Genomic DNA, 27,299 nt, shown 5'->3' with positions numbered 1-27,299 from the left:
GGCAACACACCTCTTTGGCCTCGGCTTCACGTAGACGGCACCCCCGGACTGACCCACCCGGGGGAAATCGGTAGTTGCCTTTTCCTGTCTCTCTCTCTCCCCAATCTTCGTCTCTCTCTCACACTTTTTAGCCTATCCTGTCTTCTACTTTCTTCCATTTACTTCCATTCTCCCTGGCGGCAAGGGTTAACCGTGTGTGGCTATCCTACCTTGGGTACACCATATTTGGTTATAGTAGCGGCGTACGACTGGCGTCGTGCAGACTTGTGTACAAGCTCTGCCGTGTCCCCTCGTTGGGCTCCGTGGTGGGTGGTCGGCGCTGTTGCCGAACATATACATCTCCTTATGGCAGCGCAAGCCTCTGTCGTCTATGATCGGCCTCTGAAAAGAGGCCGCACCGAAGCAACGTTCCAGTTCTCCTTTCGGAGCAACACCCCAGCATTCCCCAAGTATCATGTAGTACATAGTGAAAACAACACACCCGTGAGAAAGCTGTCTCCTTTCCTGGTAGCCAAGTGCCTAAAAGACAAAATTGGACCGACATATAAAGCCTCAAAAATGTCTAGCGGGGACCTCCTCCTAGAACTAAATGACAAAGATCAAGTACAAAAGCTCTCAGAACTTACCAGTATTGGTGATGCCACAGTTACAATTTCAGCCCACAGAACTCTAAACACAAGTAGAGGTGTGATATCCGAGGAGGACTTCCTTGGCTTGAGCGATGAGGAACTGCTGGAGGGTTTCCAGGAACAAAACGTGACCAAAGTACAAAGAATTGTCATCCGCAGAAACGATCAAGAAATCCCGACAAAACATGTAATACTCACCTTTGGAACAAGTGAAATGCCTACCTCTCTCAATGCAGGATATGTAAAAGTAAATGTCAGGCCATATATCCCGAACCCCAGACGATGTTTCAAGTGTCAAAGGTTTGGACATGCTTCACATGCATGCCGAGGACAAACAACCTGTGCTAAATGCAGCTCAAATGATCACCAATCTGACAATTGCACTTCTTCTCTACACTGTGTAAACTGCAAAGGGGACCATCCAGCGTACTCGCGGTCTTGCCCTTGCTGGAAGAAAGAAAAGGAAGTCATTGCCCTAACTGTGAAAGAAAAAATCTCGTTCTATGAAGCAAGAAAGCGACTGTCTTACCTTTCGAGAAGAAGTTATGCCGAAGTGACGCAGGCGGGGGCAGCGTCACAGAGGCCTCAGGAGTCCTGCGGGCCCACACACAGTGGCCCTGCAGTGACCCCTCCCGCCCCCGTGGTGGAAGCAGTCAGCACTGCTCCATCCTCTTCGAAGGACCCGCGGACACCAGTCCCGCTGGGCCCTAAAATCAATCGAACCCCAAGGCCCGAGACACGTGTCTCGGCGCCCAACTCTCGGTCCTCCAGCGCCTCAGAGAGAGCGATGGAGGTCGACTCAAAAACCCCGGTGTCGTCGACGCCGAAAGACAAGCGCTCTCTCGAGCGCGCAAAGAGGGACAAAGTCCCAATAACCACGCTAATCAAGAAAGTAATAACCTAAAGGTTATCACTCCATTGTATTAGCCTTCTCTACATCTATGTCACCTAACATCTTATATCCTATTCAATCATAATGCCATTTTTACCCTTCTGTTTTAAAATGGCTTTTATTATCCACTGGAATTGCAGAGGACTTTTACGCAACTTAGGTGACATCAAAGACATGCTAAGTAATTTCTCTCCTGTGGCCCTATGCTTGCAGGAAACAAACCTAGGCGAAAAGCATAAAAATTTCTTAAAAGGCTTCACTGTGGTACGACGCGACCGTACCCAGGCAAGCCGGCTTTCGGGTGGTGTAGCCATTGTTCTGCAGGGAGGTATTGCAGCCAGAGAAGTTGCCATTAGCAGTCACATAGAAGCCGTTGCTGTCACCATTTTAGCGCACAAAACCATCACCATTTGTTCGCTATACATTCCACCACAATCACATTTTACAGTAAGAGACCTAGAGTTAATTTTAAATCAGCTACCTGAACCTTTTTTAATAGTGGGTGATTTTAACGCACATAACACCTTATGGGGTAGCAAAACAAACGACACCAGGGGTCAAACACTTGAAGATTTTATCCTAGCGAATGACATATGCCTTTTAAACACTGGTGCTACAACCTACTGCTCTCCAAGCACAGGAGCTATGAGCTGTCTGGATCTAGCACTGTGCTCTCCGTCTCTCTATAGTGATTTCCAATGGAATATTATAGATAATCCTTATGGTAGTGACCATATGCCTGCAATCATAAAACCAACCTCCAAGCTACCTACCCTACCTTCTAGACCACCCCGTTGGAAACTTCACCTTGCAAATTGGCCTCTCTTCACCGAAAAAGCTAGTCTAGATAAACTGACCTTAGATGACCTAAGCATAGACGAAGCGAATGAGAGGATCACTACCTGCATAGTTGCTGCGGCGGAACAGGCTATTCCCCAATCTTCTGGATTCTTAAGGAAAAAACTAAAACCCTGGTGGACGAACGAATGCACAGAAGCCAAAAAATTTCAAAACAAAGCGTGGGGCATCTTCCGAAGGTACCCAACCCAAGATAATCTGTTATCATTCAAAAAAGCGAAAGCAAAGGCGAGGTATATCCGTAGGCAAGCAGAACGAAATTCATGGAAAAATTATATCTCATCGATTAACAGTTCAATAACATCCAAGAGAATGTGGGACCAGGTTCACAAGTTTAGGGGCGACTATGCTCCCTACACGATCCCCGTACTCTCAACTCCAGGCACGCAAACAAGTCTTCAGGAACAAGCAGACATATTAGGCCAGCACTTCTACACCATATCTAGCTCGGCAAACTATTCCATAACATTTCTCAAACACAAACAGTCCGCAGAAAAACAAAAGCTTCCGACAACCGGAAGTTCAGATAGACCGTTCAATGCCCCTTTAACACTGCATGAAATAAACAGAGTAATCTCTTCGGGTAAGAAAACAGCACCGGGTCCTGACAAAATACATTACGCTATGCTGGCCCATTTGTCCCAGAAAGCGGTGGAGGCCTTGTTGCGTTTTTTTAACACGATTTGGGAAACAGGTAAAATGCCTTCAGAGTGGAAAAAGGCTGTTATTGTTCCCTTCCTGAAGGCGGGAAAGTCACCAAACACACCTCACAGCTACAGACCTATAGCACTAACAAGTTGCCTCGCTAAATCATACGAAAGCATAATAAATACAAGACTAACATACGTTCTCGAAACAGATAACTTGCTAGATACTCACCAGTGTGGCTACAAGAAAGGGTGCTCAACAACTGACCATCTTGTTCGCCTTGAACATACCATACGTGAGGCATTCCTTTACAAACAGCACTGTCTAGCGGTGTTTTTCGACTTAGAAAAGGCATACGACACCACATGGAGGTATGGCATTTTACAAGATCTAGCAACACTAGGAATACGCGGCAGAATGCTCAACTGTCTGGCTGATTTTCTGACAAACCGAACATTTCAAGTCCGTCTGGGCGCAACACTGTCCCGCGTCTTCGTCCAAGAAAATGGCGTCCCACAGGGTTGCGTATTAAGCACCACTCTTTTCGTGGTGAAGATGAATTCGATAAATGCAGTTATTCCGTCCAACATTATGTACTCTTTATACGTAGACGACCTTCAAATTGCATGCCGTGCCTCGGGTATGTCTACATGCGAAAGACAAACCCAGATAACAATAAACAAGTTGACGCAATGGGCCGATAAAAATGGATTTCGTTTTTCTACACAAAAAACTGTGGCAGTCGTGTTCTCACAAAAAGGGGGTTACACCCGGACCCAGTTCTCAAGTTAAATCAAAGCCCATTACCGGTCAAACACGAACAAAAGTTCTTAGGAATAATTTTCGACAGTAAACTAAACTTCATTGCCCACATTAACAGCATCAAAACTAAGGCAAACAAAGCGCTTAACATCCTGAAGGTCCTATCACGTAAACATTGGGGCGCCGACCGAACGTGCCTGTTACGTATTTACCGCTCTGTCGTGCGCAGCATTCTTGACTACGGTTGCATAGTTTACGGGTCAGCAAGGCAGTCGTACATCAAACGTCTTGATCCCACACACAACCACGGACTGCGCTTAGCAACTGGCGCGTACAGGACCTCCCCAATAGAAAGCCTGTATGCCGAGAGTAACGAACCCTGTTTGGAGCACCGAAGAGCTTTGCTCACAATTTCATACGTGCTTAGAATCACAGCTCTACCTAATCATATATGCCACACTCTTGTTACCTACACCACAAACAGAATACACTATGCCAACAAACCACACAGTGTGAGACCACTTATCCTTCGATTTGAAGATATGTGCCAAAACTACAATGTTCCGAGCGAAGCTCTCAAGGTCGCCGAAACACCGAATAGACTGCCCCCGTGGTATGATTTCGCACATTTTTGTGATTTTACTCTGACATGCCACAAGAAAAAAGAAACACCGCTTGAACACATAAGGCAAGATTTTTCACAATTACAAGAAAAATACAATGACTACACCGAGTTCTACACTGACGGTTCCAAGACACAGCAACATGTTGGAAGCGCAGTCGTATCGGAACACTGGGAACACTGTCTTAGGTTACCACAGTTTGCTTCGGTTTTCACAGCCGAAGTATATGCCCTGCTCATGGCCTTAGAAAAAATAGTTACAGTAGAGTATAAAAAAGCAGTTGTCTACACAGATTCCCTCAGTTTACTTAATTCCCTCCATAGAAAATCAGAGTGCGAACCCTTTCTCGGCTACATCTTGAAAACGCTCGGCAAAAGTGAAAAACATGGTCAAGTAATTCGTCTCTGCTGGATTCCAAGCCACATGGGAATCCCGGGAAATGAAAAGGCGGACAAATGCGCAGCAATGGCTGGCCGTGAAAAAATTACAGAGATAAATCTTCCATTCAAGGACTGTGTCCGGGTGGTCCGTGCTGCGATCACCTCAAAGTGGCAACAGGATTGGGGCTGTCAAGAAAATAACAAGCTACAAATAGTAAAGCCCATACTGCAGGAGTGGAAGACATCATACCACCAGGAACGGTTCATGGAAGTCATTCTATGTTGCGTTCGCATCGGACACACACATCTCACGCATAACTTTTTATTGAAAAATGAAGAACAAGCGGTCTGTGACCAATGCCAAGAATTGCTAACTGTGAATCACATTTTAATAACATGTCCGGCGTTGGAGGAAAAAAGACAGAAATATTTTTATGAACTTTACAAAACACTAACACCACTTCATCCCTCCCTGATCCTAGCTGAAAATGCACTTGTATCTCTAGACAATGTTTTTAAGTTTTTAGATGAAACAGGTTTCTTAAACAAATTTTAACTAATGATCTTTGTTGCTTGAAGCACTTTCATCAAATTATATATTTTCATCCTGTGCATGGCGCATCATAGCCTTAGTTGCTTTTGCGCCATAAAACCTTACCTAACTAACTAACCTAGTAAATACCCAAGGAGACAGCCTGGAAAATCAGGCAGACTTTCTAGGTGAGCACTTTGAACAAATCTCGAGTGCATCAAACTACACACACACTTTCCTGCGATTCAAAGAACACGCAGAGCGACAACACATTGAACGCAAATGTGGAAGAAATGAAGCGTACAATCGCCCATTCAGTTTAGCTGAACTTCACGCATCTTTGAGTTGTTGCCACAACTCGGCGCCAGGTAGTGATCGCATCATCTATGAAATGATCAAACACTTACACTCGGGAACACTAAATATACTTCTATGCCTTTTCAATGCTATATGGGCAGCTGGATACATTCCATCTGCTTGGAAAGAAGCTATTGTTATCCCCATACTTAAACAAGGCAAGGATCCCTCTCTAGCCAGCAGTTACAGACCAATAGCTCTAACAAGCTGTCTGTGCAAGCTCTTAGAAAAAATGATAAACCGATGCCTAATCTGTTTCCTGGAAAATAACAAAATTCTAGACCCTTCCAGTGTGGTTTCCAAGAAGGTAGATCGACAACAGACCACCTCGTTCGCATCGAGGCCAACATCAGGGATGCCTTTATACATAAACAATTCCTTCTTTCAGTATTTCTTGACCTAGAGAAGGCATACGATACGACATGGCGTTTTGGTATCCTTCGCGACCTTTCTTCAATGGGTGTCCGTGGCAACATGTTGAACACAATCGAAAGCTATCTCTCTGACCGCACGTTTCGTGTAAGAGTGGGCAACAGTTTGTCTAGAACATTCACCCAAGAGACCGGTGTGCCACAGGGAGGCGTGCTTAGTTGCACGCTCTTTGTCGTAAAAATGAATTCACTTCACACAGTCATTCCACGCACCATGTTTACTCTGTATACGTCGACGATGTGCAGATAGGTTTTAAATCCTGCAATCTTGCTATCTGCGAACGCCAGGTCCAGCTTGGCTTAAACAAGTTATGTAGATGGGCGGATGAAAATGGGTTTAAAGTGAACACGCAGAAAAGTACTTGCATGCTTTTCTCCAAGAAGAGAGGCGCAACGCCAATCCCTAGTATTTTTATTAATGGAGATGAACTCACTGTCAGCAGTGAACATAAATTCTTAGGAATCATCTTGGATTCAAAACTAACATTTATACCCCACATCAAATACCTCAGGATGAAATGCATGAAAACAATGAACCTCCTTAAGGCCCGACCACATTCGGCGTTTTCCCGGCGTTTCCTGGCGTTTCGTGACCCGGCGCCACTCAGCGTCGACGCTGAGGGAGGCGCCAAGCCGAAACGTCGTACTCAAGGCACACCAGAAATCTCGGCGCCGCCGCCGGAAGCGGATCGATGAGCGCCGACTTGGCGCCGACCAATCAGCGCATGGCTGCGGCCGCGCTGCTGGCAACTTTTGCAAGCGACTTCCGCAGCAACCATTTCGCGTGCGTGCCACCATGTGGCGCCAGTGTCTCGTTGGCGAGGCGGCGCCGTCTGAGAAAGCAGCCGCTCGTACCTTCGAGCGCGCTGCCGTGAATGTGTGTGCGTGTGTGTGTGCCGCAGAACTATAAACAGGGCTTAAAAACCTTAATCGGGAACATTACTCATAGTTCACTTGAATGACATTGCACACTGCTTCTGGTTAAATCTGTCTGGTCACATTGTGCGACGCTGGACTGGCGCTGTTTGCGTGCGTCTCATGTGGCTGGGTGACCTCTCCGGCGCCGTTGATGCAACGACGCCGAGAGACGCAACGGCAGGAAACGCCGGTGAAAACGCTGAATGTGGGCTGGGCTTTAAGCTTCTGTCCCCCACCACATGGGGTAGCGACAGGAAGTGCCTATTGGACCTGTACAAAAGTCTTGTGCGTACACATTTAGACTATGGTGCCGTTGTGTACCACTCTGCCGCACCGTGCGCGTTGAAGATGCTAGATCCGATTCATCATTTAGGTATCCGCCTGGCCACGGGTGCTTTCAGGACAAGTCCTATACAAAGCCTATATGCAGAATCAAACGAGTGGTCACTTAGCTTGCAGAGGTCATACTCTAGCTTTGCATATTTTCTGAAGGTACACGCAAACCCTGAACATCCGTGTTACGCTACCATAAATGATATGACTTGCACCACACTGTTTCGTAACCGACCTACAGCAAAGGAGCCCTTCTCACTGCGTGTGAGGAAGCTCAGTGATGAAATGGGTGTCCCACTTTTAGAACCTCATCTAAAAGCCCCAGCAAAGCTCTTACCACCATGGCAGTGGCAGCTCATTAAATGTGATACGTCGTTTCTTCACGTTACAAAGCACGCTCCAGAGGCACACATTCGAATGCACTTCCTCGAACTGCAGCTAAAGTACTCATGCCCGGAATTTTATACTGACGCATCAAAGTCCCATGCAGGCGTGTCTTATGCAGCCGTTGGTCCGTCTTTCTCAGAATCTGATGTCTTGCACCCGGAAACAAGTATCTTTTCCGCGGAGGCATACGCAGTAATAGCGGCTGTTAAATGCATCAGGAAAACCAATCTACCCAATGCTATCATATTCACTGACTCTTTGAGTGTAGTAAAGTCCTTAATGTCACTCCGCAAACACAATAACCCTGTACTCAACGATCTTTATTCACTTCTGTGCACTGCATACTTATCTAACCAGCTTATTGTTATCTGCTGGGTGCCTGGCCACAGAGGCATCGAAGGGAACATGCTAGCAGACCAGATGGCCACATCTCTTACAGCGAAAGCTAGCAACACTTTCATATCTGTCCCTGTGACAGACTTGAAGCCTTTTCTCCGCAGAAAAATTAGGACATACTGGCAGCAAATGTGGGACACTGAAACGTCGAATAAGCTGCATTTAATTAAACCTCAGTTGGGTAATTGGCGACCAACAACAAAAATACGGCGAACTGAAGTAATTCTTTGTCGACTTAGGATAGGCCATACCTACGGGACCCACTCTTATTTGCTGTCTGGTGCTGAACCTCCCATCTGCGTTAAATGCGGAGAGACGCTGACCGTCCTACATGTCCTGGTAGAGTGCCGCGAATCAGAAGCTGAAAGAAAAAAGCACTTTCCTCTAGCTTACAAACAGAACGTTCCTCTTCATCCAGCAATGTTCCTTCATGTGGACTCATTTTTTAACAGCAAATCACTTTTAAACTACTTACATGATGTTGATTCATTACAAGTTCTACGCCACATAAATTCGTAGCATGACCTCTCAACAGAGGCTACTGCTGCGATACTAGCATTTGTATGGCACGTGCCTCCAAAGCCTTGCATGCAAGGTTCCTGATGAGGCAGCAGTGCCACTGGCACTTACAAATTTTAGAAAATCATTCTTTCAAAACATGTTTTACATCTCACAGGACACTTTAAAGCCATTGTCATAATTTTAATACATTTATGTTTTACGCACTGTACAGCGACTCTGCTTTTAGGCCCATATACAGCCGCGTTCATACGTTTCCACTTCACTGTTCAATGAAATATCCATAATCACTTGCATGGCGCTCTTTGGCCAGACCTGGCCCTTGCGCCACGAAACATCACATATCATCATCATCATCAGCTTTTTGTGGTCTTCATTTCATGTTAACCTCTTGATTGGGTTACAAGCTTAAATATGCCCTTCTTCATTACTTTTCTTTTTTTGGAACGTTTTATTCAAAAGCGATGTTGTTTCTGTAAGCAATGAACTCCGTCTTGCTTTGTTTTGTTTCCTACATTTGTATGCTGATATATTGTAATTACACCCTGCCACAATCCCTTTGGGAATGCAGTATCTGTAAATTTAAAAAAATAATATCTCGCACTTCCTTAAACCGCTGGAGGCGCGCTAGTACTCTAGCTCCCTCTGGGGCCTTACAGCTATGCTAAATACTTGCCTAACATATTTTGTGCTGGGAGGTTGTCCAGTTTCTCAACTGCGGTGCACAGCACATGCCTCTCTACTTCATCGCGACCAGATTACCAGAATTTATGCGATTGTCATGCAAGCATAGCATGTTATGCAAGCATGCAAGCAAGCATGTCATGCAATGATGCAAGCATAGATTGGCAAAATCACTTATGCATCGACTCACTCAGACTCACGCTCTTCTCAGGTCTGATTATGCTATGTAATAGTGAAAGTTTGAGCACTACCCGAGTGCAGTGTACAACACAGCACCCGCAAAGAATAAAAATAACGTTACCATATTGAAATCCCTGTTTGAGGTACTGCATATCGAGTGGGTTACGAATTAAACTGTGTTTGAACACAGACGTCTATGGTGAAATATGACACGTGATTGCTGCGATATTTGCAGATGAAAATGTAATTACCGTGGCATATGCCTTGAGGCGGTCAGGAAGGCAGTTACAGTTCTTTTTATTATATTGCTGCTCAAGAAAAATAAGTATACAAGAAATGCGTTGCAGTTTGGGTGCGGGGACAGGGAACCTGAAGTCGGTTGCTGCTCAACTTAGATATGCATGGTGTAAGAACAATATGAAGTCAACGATAAAGTGAGCAAAAATTATATTTTGAAATTATGAATGGCCGGTGGTATGTCAGCAAACTGAAAGGATGATAAACCACCCTTTGATTTTAGAGATGAATATGTCATCAGTCGTAGAAATAACAGTGGATAAACCTTGAAACATCCTGCCGAGACAGCCTGGCTATGAGAGCCTGCTTGTTGAAGCCGGCAGCAGGTGTTAGCCTGCATTGCATGTGTGTGTGTGCGTGCATCCTGCACCCGCAATCACGAGGAAACACCCACACACGCCCGTGCACGCACACTCGTGAACACTTCACACACATAGAAAAACCCAAAAAACAAAATACATTTCAATACAAACACAAGTACACGACCCCTTAAAACACGTGCATTCGCAAAGGGCGCCGAATGATCACCGACGACAAGATGCGTCAAACCATAAATGTACAATATAGCATCGCGGACTCAACAAACTTAATACAAACTCACTCAAAATGTTTTTAAAGTAAGGACTGGTTAGAGCCCCAGACTTAAAAGGAATATATGAAATTACTTGGCAGTGAGGGGTGAAACAGCCAAAATTTGTTTGGTTGCGAGTTAACTATTTTCTTTTTTCTTTCTTTTTTGATCGTAGGGATATTGTAATACAATATTTTCTGTCATCTTGAGAAATATCTATAATCCCTATTGCACAAAACACACATCAACTTTAATGCGGGCTTAGCAGTAACCTAAGAAACGGCATCATTTTAGGTTAAGGAGCTCTGAACAAAACACACATCAACTTTAATGCGGGCTTAGCAGTAACCTAAGAAACGGCATCATTTTACGGTTAAGGAGCTCTGACACGAAGGAAATTGCATGCACAGTCTGCATGATAAGATATTCGAAATCATTCTTGTTCAGCACTTAAAAGTGCGCGATAACCAGACGCTTAGACGACGTGCAGCGCGCGAAAATTATACCAAAACCGGCGGATGGCGGCAGGATTCTTTTCTTTTATTGTCATTCTTTTATTGCGATAGCAATTATATGGACACTCAAAGCGGATTTCTGCCGTCGGCGTCACCGTCGCCGTGAGGTTCCATATGACGTCAACGGTGATGAAATCGTCGCCGCGCGCCGTATGCTGTATGTGCGAGTGAAAGCGCCCGAGGGACGCGCGCTTTCACAGGGAGCGAAGGCACGGCGGAGAGCAAACTCGCGTTCTGCGCCGTGCTCCCTGAAGGGCTGCAGAATGAAGCATTTCTTTCCTCCTTTGCAATCACCATATATATAGAGCAAACGCGACTTTTCCGTCATGCGAAAGGCCGTGGGGGGGACGGGAGAGAGAGAGGGGAGGTGACGTTTAGCTGCGGCACCAAATGCGTAATTATATAAAAACGTTGCGAGGCGAGAAGGTGGTAAAGATTTCCGACGCTGCTCGACGAGTGTCCCGTTCTGATCTCGTCGAAAACCTCCGAGCCGCCCCCAGAGGCTCCGGCAACAGTCACCATCGCCGCGCGCGTTCGGTGCGAACAGGGGCAAAACGCCGACAGCGTCGACAACAGTTCTGTGCGTTGCTGGTGATGCTGCCTGTCCAGGTTTATTCAGCTGATAAAACTACTATCCTTACTCGGTATAGCTCTCTACTAATTTGCTATCTCAATTGATGCTTCGCCTTTCTGCTGAAACTGCGACATTTTTTTTGTTTTTCTTTTCCTTTTTTGGGTCAACTGATAGGTTGAAGAATTTGCATTGTGTGCATTGGAAAACGGACGGGTTAAGGGTTGGAGGCTGACTTGTGTACGCCTTACCATTGTGACTACGAGATAAGTCGACACCGTAACAAATTGGCAATAATGCAGCTTGAGTGCAGTACACCCCTGTCTGCAATGGCTAACGCGGGAATCGTAGGAACTTTCCGGTAGAGCTTTACAATGATTGCACACATTGTCATTATTTGCGCAGCAAGCAGTGAGATATTCCTTTTATCTCCAATACTTCATCACGGCCACTGCATTTAAAAGAGTGAAGACGTGAAGAGAAGCCAACCTTGCTGCCAAACAGAGCACCTCCGAAGCACATCTTCACCTGGTGAGTACCACAAGCCACAACTCTCCTCTTTACTCCCGTCGCAACTCCGAAATTGCTTTCTTTTACCCAGTGAAGGCTTGTCGCATTACATGAGCAGGAGTCTATAAGCAGTGCTTCAAACCACCGTCTGCAGAACCTAGGTGTAAAGGCACTCCTCAGGCCGGTGGTGTCCCCTTTACCAATGCACATTTGTTTATTATTGGATGAACTGACAGCCGTGTACCTGCGACACTTTAATTGCGACCATAGGTCGGCAAGGTAAATGGAACTCACTCAGACCTACTCACAAAGTATATATATTTTTTTGCTTTGAGATCACCTGTGCTCAGATTCACCAAATTTGTACGCAACCGGGATCACTTAGACCCACCAGAATCAGTCTCAGGCAGCCACCACTTACACTCATGGACCTAAACTCACTTGCTCATACTAACGGAGTCATGGGATAAGACTCCATTAAATCCCATGAAAACGCCCGATTTCATTTGATTCAAACTCACAGGGTTAATACTCCTATGAATTGCCAGCTCGCTCGAAGGATCACTGTTGCATAGCAAGATCAGACCTGATATGAGAGTGAGTCTGAGTGAGTCGATGCATGAGTGAGTTTGCCGACCTATGCTTGCGACGGTGACGCGACAATCTTGTAAATTCCGTGAATGTGGTCACGTTGAAGAGCAGAGAGACACGTGTTGGGCCACCGCCATTGAGAAACTACACAACCGGCCACTCTGAGGACAAATATTTTAGGCAACTATTTAGCATAGGCGTCAGGCCCCACAGGGAGCTAGAGAGCTAGCGCGCCTCCTGCGGTCTACGGGAGTGAGAGATATCATTTTATTTTTTTTAATTTATAGATACTGCATTCACAAAGGGATTGTAGCAGGGTGTAATTACAATATATCAGTGTACAAATGCAGCAACCAAAACAAAGCAAGACGAAATACTTTGCTTATACCAACATCTGTTTGAATAAAACGTTGCAAAAAAGAAAAGTAATGAAGAAGGTCATATTTGAGCTTGTAACGCAATCAACAGAGGTTAGCAGCAAATGAAGGCAACGAAGGCTGAGAACTTTAATATTAGTCAAGTTATTCCATTCCATCACAGTCCTAGCAAAAAAAAGGAATATATAAACAATTGTTTTTTTATGCGGAGTGGTGTGATTGTTAGCTGATGCCTCTGTCTTGTGGCATATACCCAAGTGAAGATGTAGTTTAATCAGAGATGGTAATATTGTAATGTCGATTTACAAGCTCCTACGAGAATATTAATCGCAAAACTCAATGGCGCTCTGTTACTGCATTAAAGTTGGCTTCTTTTAAAAGTTTTGTTACTAAGGTGTGGGAGAAATTATTGTAAATGAAACGAACTACCCTTCTCTGCACCCGTTCGAGCTTTTTGATGTTAGTTTGCGTAAACGGATCCCATATAACAGCTGCGTAATCTAGTACTGGGCGTATAATTGTTTTGTGCGCTAATAAGTGAACGGGACACGTGGACAGTTCTAATGCTCTCTTAAGAAAAAACAATTTGTGACAGGCATTAGTGGTTACTTGATCAATGTGCGGATTTCATTTGAGGTTGTTAGTTATCCACAGGCCAAGGTACATGTGTTCTGTTACCCCAGATATAAAAATATTCTTAGCGCAGTAATGGAATGAAAGTAAGCTCATTATTTTTGTCAGTAATGCACATAAACATGGTTTTCTTTTGGAAAAAACATATTTATGTAGCACGTATTGAGCAACGGAAAGATGTATCAGGAGTTTTTCATGTTGCTCTACAAACTTTCTCATTGACACTTTGATAATTAGGACAGTACTTCTCGAGTTAGATAATTAATTACCATTAATAATTAAATCTCAGTAACCAAAAATTACTGGAGGCTACTCCATCGTACTGGAAACAATGTGCACTACGTTGGCTTCGCGTAACGCCGTTCCTCTTTTTTAAAATCGTGCTGCGTGATAGCTGGGACACCCTGTATATAACGCTCCCTATAGAAATCCTATGCTATACACGAAGTTACTCGGAGCTAGAACGCGAACGCTTAAAGTGCACCGCATTGCTATGCGTGCATTCACTCTGCGAAAGGTCGTCTGCTACACTCAAGTGATGTAGGCGGCGCCACGGTCGAGGAGGGAGTGCGAAATAGAGGAGAAACGAGGAGGAGTGAAGGCAGAGGAGGAGAGTGTCGCTACTTTAAGAAGTGTCAGGGGCTTTAGTGTTGCTTGCCTTTGCCATGACTTCCTTGTAAGGCTTCCCGGAATCGCGCTAATCTGCACTCGTTCGTCCACACCTACTTTCTCTCTTATCACCACTGCCGCTCTTCGCATGTTCGAATTCCCAACAAAGGCCAATAGACGTCTCCTCCTCGTCGTTGGAATTCCTACATGAAGCCGCGATAGCCTCCCCCCAATGCCCCACCCTTCTCTTTGTTGTCCGCTTCCGCTTTCGCCACTTTTGCGAAGTAAAGTGGCGAACGACACCGAAAGTGGAAGCGTACAGTGGTAGAACGCCCGCCTCGGCTGCGGGAGGCTGTGGGTTCGCTTCTCACCGCCGCCGGGCACCCACCGGTTCAAAAGGGTACAAGCGTACCCCGGCCTGGCGTTCGGCTTCCTTCAGGGGTGATACGCTTGGGAAAGGAGCCTGCGCCCTGAATTCCCGTCGAAACCAACGTGAGCTCGTAATCAAGTGATGTCTGGGCCCGCTCCCACGGCGGTCATTCCCATGTGGCGCCCCAAGCACCTATGAGGTGGGGGCGCCTTCGGGTTGAGGTCAAACACCCCTTTCCAAGCGTTCAGGTCCCATAATGGCCGAGCACCAGGCCAGGAGCGCGCTTGTACCTATTTTACCGGTAGGTACCCGGCGGCAGCACTTGCCTCCCACAGCCGCGGCGGATGCTCGTCTACAAGGCCGTCTGTGGTTGGACAAGAGGCACCCAGAGACAACAGCTGAAATCTCTATTCGGCCCTCTTTCGAGATGTGGACCCCCACGACAGCCGAGCACCAGGCCAGGGGACATCTCTACCCATCAGAAAAACCGGTTGGTTCCCGGCGACACCGGGATTTGAACTCGGTACCTCCCGAATACGAGGCGGATGCTCTAACGCTAGGCCATCGCTGCTTTCGCCACTTTTGCGCAGTAAAGTGGCGAACGACACCGAAAGTGGAAGCGGACCAATCGGAGACGCAGGCACTACCCGATTCATCCAGTTATCTATTTTCACTGTGCTGGCTCATCGCCATCGAAACCCTCTCCACTTCAGCAGGCTGCTTGCCTCTTGTTAGCCAATTAGATAAGAAGGACCGCTCAGTGTAGGCAATGTTATTCGTTTGGAAAGCGAACAAGGGCGATCTCCTATCGCGGTATCGCGGTGGGCAGTGTGCGATGCTTAGCATGGCTCCTGAGATTTGAAGCGCGTGAGCAGGTTTTGCTCCAGCCGTCCCATTCGCACGGAGTGTAATTTCAGTCGTGGGTGTGGCCGGCTGATTCTCTGCATCGCGGCGTTTGCACCCGAGGGCTTTTCAAGGAAACTTTCGCGTTCTCCGGCACTGTTGCTGCGACTCCGATGAGGCGAGAAAACAGGATTTTTGACTGCTATATGATCCCTTATTGATTAGGAAATGATGGCTGAAGGTGTACGAGGTGCAAAGCACGTGCTGGTCAGTGTGCCAGGTCCGACGAGGCGGTGTAGCCAAAAGATAGAGAAGTTGTAGCCCAAATGTAGCGAAACAGAAAAAAAGTGCAAAAAATGTTTTGTAGCCAAATATAGCCATTTTTATTTGCAATTTTATTTGTGCATACATTTTCACATTCAACTACGGTAATCCTTTTTTGCACAACCCGTCGTAACAAAATGTCCGTGGTGCCATGTGCGGCGGCCCTTGACATCAACAGCGACATCATGCTTGCACAGACCACTTTTTGGTTGGCCCCGGAAGCTCTTAAATTCCAGCGAATCGTTGCAGAGGATGAAATCAGTGCTTTTATTTTATGACAGATAGTACTAAGTTATAAGTTTTTCTTATTTACAGTAATATTAACTACGAACTCTGCTTTTTAGCTGTCATGAACACAAAATAATGTCCAGCGTCAGCGATCTCACGTTATCTCTGCTTACGGCGTAGAAGTTCTGCTGTCCAGCGATCTGCGACGGCGACGTGCTCACGGCTTCCTTTTTGATAAGCTAAAACAAGTCTTTCGGGCTATGATATCTTGCATTATTTGTCTCATTGTCCTATCTTGTTTTCTCATTTTTCTGTTATTGTATTTCAGTTACCTTGGCGGGGATTAGCTGGGACACACACTACTTATATAGTGTTAATTTACATCAACCTGGCTGCCATCTTAGGTCTCTAGCATGCCAAGAACATGCGTTAAGAAAATGGACAGGCAACAGATGCCACTCACTGTGTGAATCAGTGTAAGCGCAGCTTTAAAGGATTACTGCACAAACCGGCACACTAGTGTAAGAAGCGCGCAGTCTTCGGCGACAAGCACATCCCGAGCTAACTCTCTCTAAATGGTAAAAGCCGCGACGATGCACAAAGAGCAATGGTAAACAACAAATTGATAACAGTGGTATTGCTGTGAAAATCGGTTACTGTCAAAAAGCAAACCACGTTGATGGCTAATAAAGTTTTAGAATAGGGGCCCCTAAAGTATGGGGCCCCAAAGAGCTTTGCGGAGCGTTGGGGTATGCAGAAATGAAGAGTTTTGGAATAGGCGCGTTGGCGCTTGCGGATAGCATGTTGCATTTGCAGCGTCACTACTGCGTCAAAGAAAAGCTGTTATAAATAGTAAAATAAAATATACCATTTTATGATAAGTAGTACTAATTGAGACATTAGTGTTTTCGCCTTTAATTACAATTTAGAACTTATTCTATTCGCAGAATGCAACTTGCTCCGCTTAGTTTTGAGTAACCAACTTTACGCACCTTCACCCAGAGAAGTCAATCCGTCATAGGCCTACGAGCCATGAAATCGACAATTCAATTCGGAATCAGCGGCGTATAATGAATGAATTTTCAGTACACATGTTAGTTGAGAGAAAGCGACAACCGCAATCGCTTCTTCTAGCTTACTAACTTCACGCATTACCACAAATCGAGCCCAGTTTTGTGCTAGGTTAGAGCCGTCGCTTCGATGGGCGCCGCCATGTTTGCTGACGATAGCTTTTGGGCAGCTTTGGGGCTCCCGATAAATCGATAAAATAGCATGCCCGGCGCGAAACCAAAACACAGCTTCCATCTTGCGCATGCGCAGTGGCTTCGAAGCAATTTCTTTGGGACCCCACTACGTTTGAGGCCCCTATTCTAAGACTCTAATAATTGCTGGTGTTTCACGTGCCAAAACCACGATATGATTGGGAGGCATGACGCAGTGGGGGACTCCAGATTGATTTTGGCCACCTCGGCTTCTTTAACGTACAACGAAGTACACCCGTGTTCCTGCATTTCGCTTTGATCGAAATGCGGCCGCCGTGGCCGGGAATCAAACCCATGTCCTCGAGGCAGCAGCACGACACCTCACAAGCTAAGCTAACACGGTCGGTGAAGTTCATGTGACGTGGTGCACTGATGTCATTGTGGCTAACATGTTTCGATGTTAGCAGAATGAGAATCTGCATCCATGACGTTACGGGCAAACCATCTAGAAGTAAAAGCACCAGAACCCAGCTTTGGCTCGGGGTCTCGCTCCCATTCTTTTTTATAGGTTCTCGCATACTTGGCCCACTTCCCCATGTTTCGATTCTCCTCTCTGAGGAGGATCCGATCTTACGTCCAACCTATCGAAATGAATCTCGAATCTAAGCCCGAAGAAAAATTCATCTAGCAGGAAAAGGAAAATGGCAATGAAGCTTCGCGCCAGAAATGTGGAGTAGGTCGAAAGCTGTGCCCGGCGTAATGCTTCATCCGGAAGACATGGCCATGAACACACTGGAGCGTGTCATCCACCCGTGCTTCCCTTCTTTCATGTCGGCGCCACGATCGCCCGACGGCCCCGACCCTATGTTATTGCTCTCCCTTCCGAAGCATAGCCATGTTAGTACAGTGTACTGTGAAAACCCATTACTCCCAGGGTCATCCCGATGCCCGGGGATCATGTGCCTTACGGTCAAGCAGGGTGTAAGTTTAAGTGCATCAAAGATCTAAGCCACCGGCACAGACAACGGCGCAGAGAGGAAGGAAACGCGGGGTGGGGGGTCATTTCGCGCACGCACACACGCACAGCCACGCGGCCGGCTCTGCCAGCTGAAACACAGGCTTCGAGATTTCCTTCCACCCGATCAGAGCCACCTCTGGAGTGTGGATTAGGGCACCACTTCTAGCCTAAACACAGCCAAGTCGCAGATTTTCAGTAGCCCAAATATAGCCACATAGCCAACTCGTCCAAGTTGACGCCAAAAATTTTTTTCCCGTAGCCCAATTTGGCTATATATAGCCAAACCTGGCAACACTGGTGCTGGTGGCTATTCATTTTCATATGCGTAATTTTTTTTTGAGCGCACATATTCCCACTACATTCACATGGGTATGTAGAAGTGGTATAGCTCTGCGAGAGTTCGCCATGAGATGGGTAGAAAGTATGAACAGCCACCACTAGCCGCTTTCATCGACCTTTTAAACTACGTATCTATTGTTGACTTTGTTATTGAGCGAACAAACCTACCTCGCAGAAATAAGTGTGCCAGTTCAAATGCAAATATTTAAGGTGAAATGTCACATAAAGTGCAAACACACGATGGATGTTTCAGCTAAGCCACAGAAACCTTTAATAAATGTTTCATTGTGGATCAATGAAAATTCGTGTGTTCTGCTGCTTGCGTTTGCAAGCCATTGCCTGCTGCGTACCGCAGTTTCAAGGCTGGATGGAGCAAGAAATTGTGCGTGAAATGCTAAATATGAAATTAATTACTCGTGTATTAGTATACACGATATATTTGTATGTATACACAAGATATAGTGGCCGCACAATCAGAAAATTTCCTAATTAGGAACAGTAAGATTGAAAGCTTAATTACATCGAACACAAAGATCCGCGAGTCTCTCACCCGTGTATTTGCTTGCGGCATGTTTATTTTATTTATTTGAAGAAATATATTTATTTATGAATACCTAATGGGCTTTCATGAAGAAATTTGGTAAGGAGAAAACTACGGTTACATCAAGGTTAAGCAAGCGTTATGTAACAAGGTAAAAAGAAAAGCATTAACGTAACAAAATCTTTATTTGCACTACGTAATAGCTTGCGAGATAAATACAGTGAACACAAAAGTACAGTTCCAATGGAAACTAAAAGCTGGACAAAGTATGCACGGTAAGATACTACATATTACATGAAGACCATCACACTACAGAGTAGACATACAGCGCAACAATCGCCTTGTCCGTTGCTGAATAAGTGTAATGCGAAGTGCGAAAAAAAAAGAAAAAGAAAACAGAAAAGAAACTTTAGAAAAATAAATTACTAAATGTAGGCATTGCAACGTTAATGGATAAGAATATAGAAAATTATTGGAAAAAATAATGTGCACTGGAGAACTAGACGATTGAAAGGTCAAAATGCTTGTTCTAGGCAAAGTTGAAAAATTGCCTGGGATATCTCCTGTGAAAATCTTCGGCAACACTAGAAAAAGAGGCAGTGCGCACATTGAGATCTCACGCTGTCTGTGCTTCGACGGCCGCGTCAATGTGCGCAGGATGATGATGATGATTTATTTGCATCCCTTTTGAAACAGGGCGGTGACAAAATAGTCACCTAGCCTGCTTGATTTAATCAGGTGTGCTAGACATGTTTTTTTATCTAGCATTTTTGTATAATTTCATTAATTATTTGTTTCCCTAAAAATCTACCTTGTACCGCTACCAATGACTGTAAGAGATCAAATCAGGCCGTATCAATCTCTTACCTGCTTTTTTCCCCCTAATACTCTAAACGTCTCTTCCTTATCCCGACTGTTGACCGGTTGATGCTTCCGTCCTCTTTAAACCCAAGCACTTCTGGAAGGTCTACGTTACATACTGTTTTCACTAGTTGATTCCCTTCACGTTCCACTATAGGATATGTGCCTAGTGGTCTCCGGATCTTTGCTGCAGCATACGCATGCCTCATCGAGTTCCGAATATTTGCTCCGGTATGTTGTAGTCCTTAGGCAACAAGCTCGAGCCTCAAACAGCATGGCATTATGAACCCTTTGTGCAGATTTTCCCTTCTAATTTCTAATGAGAAATTAGAAACCGAGCGCTGTTGGCCCTCGGCTAACAGAGCCATCTATGGATGGCCGGGCGCGTGCACCACATTACATTTTCTTGCTAGGCATCGTGGCCAATGGCACGGCCGGAGCAAAACTCGAGAGCGCGAGCAAACTCTGAGCTCCTGTGCTGAGTGTAGCTTTATTTATGACGACGACAGGTGGTGCCAGCACGGCTTCTTAGGTGCCTGTTTTCTGGTGGCACCTCAGTAGTTGATTGTTGCGACGCAGAGTCTCATGTTTTCTCGGCGTCTGCCGTCGAGTCAGTCTGTTTTATAGAACTTAGATGCACCGTTAAAACAGAAGCGATTGGAAATGATAAGAAATGGGCTCGGAACAGTTGGTTGCAGCAAACATAGGACAGATGTAACACACTAATAAAGTCCTATGCGCTGCTGACAAGGCTACATTTTCTAGTGAAAGGAGAAAACGGGATGGAGGAAAGGTAGAAGAGGCATCATATAAGCTACTTGAAGCTTTGTCGTGTGCCATAATATGCTCTCACGTGGTGACTTGCTTCTTGATGGTGTTTTCACCTTTCATGAGCTTTATAACAGACACATGAAACTGAGTTTCTAATCGATTGATTCATTGATTGACGTGTACTTTTTATTGGTGGGAGTGCCAGGTATGACCATTGACAATTCATTGACTACACGTCACAACGTGCATGGCGTCTTTTAATTGAAGAAATGAATTGCGAATGGCAGATGTAACGCGGCTGTAAACAGGCTGAAAAGTCACTCGCTGTAAATGATCAGTAATATGTGCTATGATAAACTGAGTTTCTAGTCTATTATGTTGTGTTTTTGCACCTTATTGCCTTTTTGCGAAGGAAAGCATCGGGGAATTGATAGCCGTCGCTGTAGCACAATTGGTGGTGCAACGCACGCGTAATGCGGAGGTTGCGGGTTTGGCTCCCGCCGGCGACAAGTTATCTTTTCGTCCACTTTCCTTTCCCTTTTCTTCATTATTTTGTACATTCCAATTTCAACTACACTTAATTTCCTCGATGCTTTCCTTAGCTTCGTTGTCTGTTGGCTTTATGTGGTTATGACTAATAAAATAGAGCCCCTCAGTTCCCATTCTTGTTTCGTATTTCATTACGAGGGTCTCGAATCTGGCAGCCTTTATGTCATTAAGTAGCATGCGAGGCTTTATTAGCCACGTGCCTGCTCTCCCAAGATCACGTGTATCGTGACGCCATCAGGCTAAACAGGATGTTCCACATCCGCCCACCATGGTTCTGAGTGGCGCTGGCTAACACTCCTATGGCTAGTACCTAGTAAACATAAATACCCAAGTTAGTAGACAAATTGATAACCGTCGCTGTAGCAGAATTGGTTGTGCAACGCACGCGTAATGCGGAGGTTGCGGGTTCGGCTCCCGCCGGCGACAAGTTATTTTTTCGTCCACTTTCATTTCCCTTTGTTCATTATTTTTTACATTCCAATTTTACCTACACTTAATTTCCCCGATGCTTTCCTTGGCTTCGTTGTCCGTTGACTTTATGTGGTTATGACTAATAAAATCGAGCCCCTTGTTTCGTATTTTATTACGAGGGTCTCGAATCTGGCAGCCTTGATGTCATGATGAAGTCACGTGTATCGTGACACCATCGGGCTAAAAGGATCTTCCACATCCGCCCACCATGGTTCTGAGTGGCGTTGGCTAACACTCCTATGGCTAGTATCTAGTAAACATAAATACCCAAGTTAGTGGTCGAATTGATAGCCGTCGCTGTAACACAATTGGTAGTGCAACGCACGCGTAATGCGGAGGTTGCGGGTTCGGCTCCCGCCGGCGACAAGTTATCTTTTCGTCGACTTTCATTTCCCTTTTCTTCATTATTTTCTACATTCCAATTTCAACTACACTTAATTTCCCCGATGCTTTCTGGCTTCGTTGTCTGTTGGCTTTATGTGGTTATGACTATATATATATATATATATATATATATATATATATATATATATGAAAGCGGTAAGTCTGTACATTGTAAAAGTACATGGTGCAGCATGCTACTTCTTTTGGTGGCTTTTTCCTCAGTGTTTTGCTTTATGGGCCCTCTATAGCAAAAAAAAGAAAAAAATTGCTCAGATAGTTTCTTTTCCGATCTTCAGTATTCGAACGAAAGCAGATGCTTCATGCGGTTTATCGTTACGCGTCGTACGCGCGAAGTAATGCCATATACGACGGTAGGTTGAAGAAATCTTTGGGCACACTCCCTTCCACTACTCTTGGCGATTTCGACTTATTGCCCGTTGACAATGTGGGTCTTAAGATGTCCTCGGTGTGAAAATGCACAACGCACACTCGCAATTTGTCTGATTTTGTCCAGATGGAGAATGGCACGAACCCACGCAGTGCGGAGAGCCGGATCACACAGAGCCCAGAAGTGCCTTGGTGATTTGTTTGTCCTGTAACTGCTTGTGCAGCCGGGTACACAACACGCCGGCATTGCGGACATCCAAAAATCCACGCTCGATCGAAAACAGCATATCGCGCACCGCTATTTGTTTGTGAACTGCAAAAATCCAGGCGACATAACGCACTCCCGCACTTGTTTGCGCACGCTTCGCCACTCACGAAGTTTCGAAATATGGGGTGACGCGTAGCAGATGACACGTCGATCAAGGCTTTGCGTGTGCTCCTCCATTGAGGCTTTCAGAGCCTCCTGAATTGGAAAACGTTTTTTAGAATCTCTAACTAGGACAAGGACGAGATTTATATGAGGCAGGGCATGCCTACGATGTTTGTGAGCGACGGGAAGGAAACGCCGTCACTATTTCTGGGAAGTGTGTACCACAAACGAAGCTCGCTGAGCCGAGCTACGATGTTTTCCTCGAAGTAAGTATAACTCCCCACAGTTATACGTTTATGTACACTTGACGACGTTTTATAGACTCATATACAGTTCTTCTCTCTGGAAGCATATTCAAAAACAATTAAAAGACAGGAAGAGTCACTGTACACAGGCTTAGCATCGCAGGCTCGCTGGTCTGCACTGATTTAAAGCCTGAGAAATAAACGGTCTTGTGGTCTGGACCTGCTGCAGTGCAACTAGTTATTGCAGTCTCTGTTTGAGCGTTGTGCTCCGAGAAAAATCTACATGAAATTTGGACATGCAGTGGTACCATCTGTAAAACTGAGGAAAATGTGAGGGTCAGCGAACGATGCTTCAGAGCTGGTTGTCATCGTGCCAATCTGAAGCAGAATATGCCAGGTCACTGTTAGTGAAGCATTTCACTAATATCTAAAATCCACACTGCCAGTACACATCTTGTGGGCATATAAGCACACCAGCAAAGGAAGAGATGGTGGGAAAGACATTGTTTAACCAGGGACATTCTTGCATCCTTCATTTAAATCCAGAGCATGCAATCTTAATTCATTTAAATACTTTACATAGCTGCATATGCAGCATGTGTGACCTGGCATACCTGTCTTGTGTTCTCTTCAAGAATTCCTTGGCTGCTTCAGCATGGCCGCGGCTGTCTGCAGTGCGCAACAGCTGAAAAAGGAAACAATGAATTGTGGTGTCACTGGACGCTAACGGTTTTACAAAATATTACCTTATCTGTAGGCTTGCCCACGGTTGTTTCAGCAGGGGTAGTCGTCGAAGAGGGCCCTGGAGCATTTGTCCGTCTTTTCTTCAACCTATAAATGTCACAGATAACTTCAGGAAGCACAGCCTGAGAAAAATTCCCATCAACACCTAATTCGTGCGTGCGACGACTGTATTTTGCACAGTCCATAACAGAGGGTGTGCATTACTAAACTTCTGCACAACACAGATCTGTATTGCAGTGAAGCAAACTCAGAAAAGCACGTGAATACGCACTAAGAAACGTATAGCGAACGCCACTAGCAAGGCTTTCAAGCTTTCAAGATTGATGCCAGCACAATATTCAGCTTCTTATCAGCGTCTGCATGTACCACATGCAAATAATTGACCCATGAAACGTCGAATCACTACTACGTTTGATTTCCGCTACAACTGCTCAAGTGGTGTAGCATGCAGCTTAAAACATACATTGTCACGTTGTAGTAACGGTGAAGAAACACACAATAGCATTACATCGAGTCGTGAGATTAACTCTTCATTAGGAGAGCTTTCGCCCTGAAAAACAACACTCAACGCACAATAGCGGCAAATGCAATCTCGGCAACTGCGTCATCGTACATTTCAGCATAATCGTTGATGCCCGCGTACGTTCCAGAATGTACACTACTATTCGAAAAGATTGGCACTATTACGCAAGATGGGCGAGAACATTCGGGAAACTTCTGCCTATCGACCGCCAACTTTTGATTAGGCGGCGAAAAACGGTCCCTGGCAAAAGGTTAACGCGTGCCAATATCGCTGCAGTTTGTCTGCAAGGAACTCACGGATTGTATAACGACCAAGGCAATCAGCCGGGAGGCTTTTTTTCTTATACACAGCTGTAAAAATGTTTGGATTGTAGCTCGGGCTGGACGACTCGTCAGACTTCCGATTACCGACGAAGTGGCAGCTACAAATACGTGTGTGCGCACCGGGTTCCCAGTCCCCAGCGCCGTCGATCCTGAAAAGCGGGAAGCAGTCGAAACTTTATCGTACTATCTGCGAGACGAACGCTAATTCTTACTAAACAATCGAACTTGTAAAGCTCAACGCGTATGTAGTACGTGCTGACAAATGTACTTACCTCTGCCCAACGTTTATAGATACTTTTTTTGAAAGAGTATCTATAAACGTTGCCTCTGCCTACGGACCAAGCGGATCCACGTTTGACGGCGCTCACCCAAGTGGGCCCACGCTGGGAATCTGTAAAAATGCACTGCTTCGGGAGCGTTTGCCGTGTTTGCAGGAGTGTTCGTACAACCTACAACACAACACGTTCACCTGGACTACGTAGAACGCGACATTTTCTCGAGCAAAACAACGGAAAGGACAAACAAAACACGCCGCGCACAGCGGTGAGACCACCTTCCGGCCGTGCGCTTTTCACCCCAGACTATTCGGCGATTCCACGAGGTGGCGCGACCTGTCCAGTTATCCGCCGCTGATTGTTCGTCATAGTTTGCGCTCTGCACGGCTTCTACCAATACCGCCTTTTTCTGTTATACATGGCTGTCTTTGCCTTTTGTACGTTAATTTTATAAAAAAATTACAAACTTAAATAAAAGAATTACGTAGAGGACTGCCTTTTGCCAGGTGGTGGCCATGAAAGTGCATTTAATGTGCTTCGATACTTCTGAGCCATTCTGCAACTGAGCTGTTCGGTTGTTAAACATGGTGGTTTTCTTGGTATGGCCTGGCCTCCCGACCTCTGGCAGATGCAAACTTACCCGGTGCTGGGGTCGCAATGATCATAAAGGTTGCGGCCCCGTGCGGACACCTCCCATTGCACTGCGGTTGGTTGAAGCACGCCACTTCCCTGGAATAGGGTTGTGGGGCATCTAATTTTTGGTAGTGGGGCTTGGCGTTCGCGCCAGCCCTGCCCATAGAGAAATCAAAAGACAGAATGGGGGCATTCTCACCGGCGCTGGCGCTTCAATGCGTTACCAGACGAGGACGGGGTGCTAGAAGGCGCAGTGACATCTCGCAGCTCGAGACCAAGAGCACCAAATTGCATCTCGCCGCACGCACCTACCACGGCGAAAGCTTCAAATGGCTCATGGTGTGAGGTCTCCGTTTCATAACCGCGTCGTTGACCCAAAATTTCTCTTGGGTAAGAGGCCAAAATGCGCACAACACCGTGATTAAGGGTGGAAGAAAGTGAAGTAATACTGGATGGTAAATATAGGTAATTAAGAGCGAATTGATGGTGAACTAAAGGGGTTTATTTGGGTGATAGGAGTCAAACGAAAGGTAGTGATGAGATAAGGTTACGCTGAGATAATGAAGAGTAACTGAGAGTGAGTTCAGATAAATCAAGTGGCGATAGGATCAAAAATGATGAAAATTGGAAATTTGGAGTAATAGAGCAAAATAAGTGTGATGGAAGTAAAACCGAAATGGATAGAGTGAATGAAGCTGAACGGAGCAGTGATGGGTGAATCAAGGGGTTATGGAGGGGGGAGTGGGTTGCAAAAAGATGTGTGAGATTTGAGGGTCCAAGTGAGAGTGACTCAGCAAAAGAAAAAAAAAAGGTTCGGAATCACGGTTCGAGTTTCGTGAATCATAGAAGGGTGACTTAAAAAAAACATGATCACTTGCAATAATGACTAAATTGTGGTTTTAGAGTAATGATGGCTCCGCAAAAAAAAAAAAAGACGTGGTCGGCGTGTCATTGAATTAGCAGCGCCGCTCGGGCTTTCGCCTTCACGTCGTCTTAGTTGTAGCATAAGGGACGTACAGCACTCTCTGGTTCTCGCTCTGAGCAAGTTGTCAGTTCCCGGTGTTGTGTTCACTTCTGGTTGTAGCGGAAAGTGTTGTCATTCGCCTGTTGATGCCTTAGACGACAAGATATACCGGCTGTTCCAACTACTTGTCGCCAAAAATTAAAAAGTAACCGTGACCTTTCCGCGATCGGCACACACTGTATGCTGATGGTCGTTGTCCGAGCTAGTGATAAGTTTTTTAGAGCGCAGCTCTTAGGCGCCCGTTCCTGCGTTGAGCGTCGGCGTCCCTCGGCGTAAAGGCAGGTTTGTAGCCCGACGTTCTTGGCGCGCGGACGAAGCGTCGCTTGCGGCCAGTCACGCTAGCCGCTTGCGCTGCGCCAGACGAAATTTCATCCCCTCGGTACCAATGTCAATTCACGTGGGTCGCGAAGGCTACTACATCTCGTGGGGCAGAGCACTAGTGGATGAAAATTATGCATCCAATACGTCTCAATGGAAACGCTTGAAAAAGTACATACAATGCCATTAGAATAGTAAAACATAAAGTCACAGGCTGTTTGCTTCCATCCACGAATAACTATGAATACGAAACTGCGCAGGCGATGCGTGCTGATATGCCGAGATTGTATTTCCATATTTAACACTGTAGTGTCGTCAAAATTCTCTTAAGCGTAGCCATAAAAAGTAATGGC

General features: G+C 45.7%; 1 protein-coding gene and 1 non-coding gene across 2 annotated transcripts in view; both read left to right on the top strand.

Annotated features, from left to right (window-relative positions):
- Positions 1 to 23,833, top strand: part of LOC125942837 (uncharacterized) — a 53,990-nt gene extending 30,157 nt beyond the window's left edge. The window contains exon 5 of the mRNA XM_049661080.1: positions 23,742 to 23,833. Within this exon, the coding sequence (XP_049517037.1) occupies positions 23,742 to 23,833 (92 nt within the window). The remainder of the gene's footprint in view (positions 1 to 23,741) is intronic.
- A 1,770-nt stretch (positions 23,834 to 25,603) lies between these two features.
- Positions 25,604 to 25,764, top strand: LOC119437973 (U1 spliceosomal RNA). Its single transcript, XR_005189606.1, has one exon. It is a non-coding gene; the product is annotated as a U1 spliceosomal RNA (small nuclear RNA).
- Positions 25,765 to 27,299: the final 1,535 nt, after the last annotated feature.

This window comes from Dermacentor silvarum, chromosome 1 (assembly GCF_013339745.2).
Source record: "Dermacentor silvarum isolate Dsil-2018 chromosome 1, BIME_Dsil_1.4, whole genome shotgun sequence".
Classification (NCBI taxonomy): domain Eukaryota; kingdom Metazoa; phylum Arthropoda; class Arachnida; order Ixodida; family Ixodidae; genus Dermacentor; species Dermacentor silvarum.
Note: the sequence above shows the minus strand (reverse complement) of the source record. Positions and strands in the feature narration are given on the sequence as shown.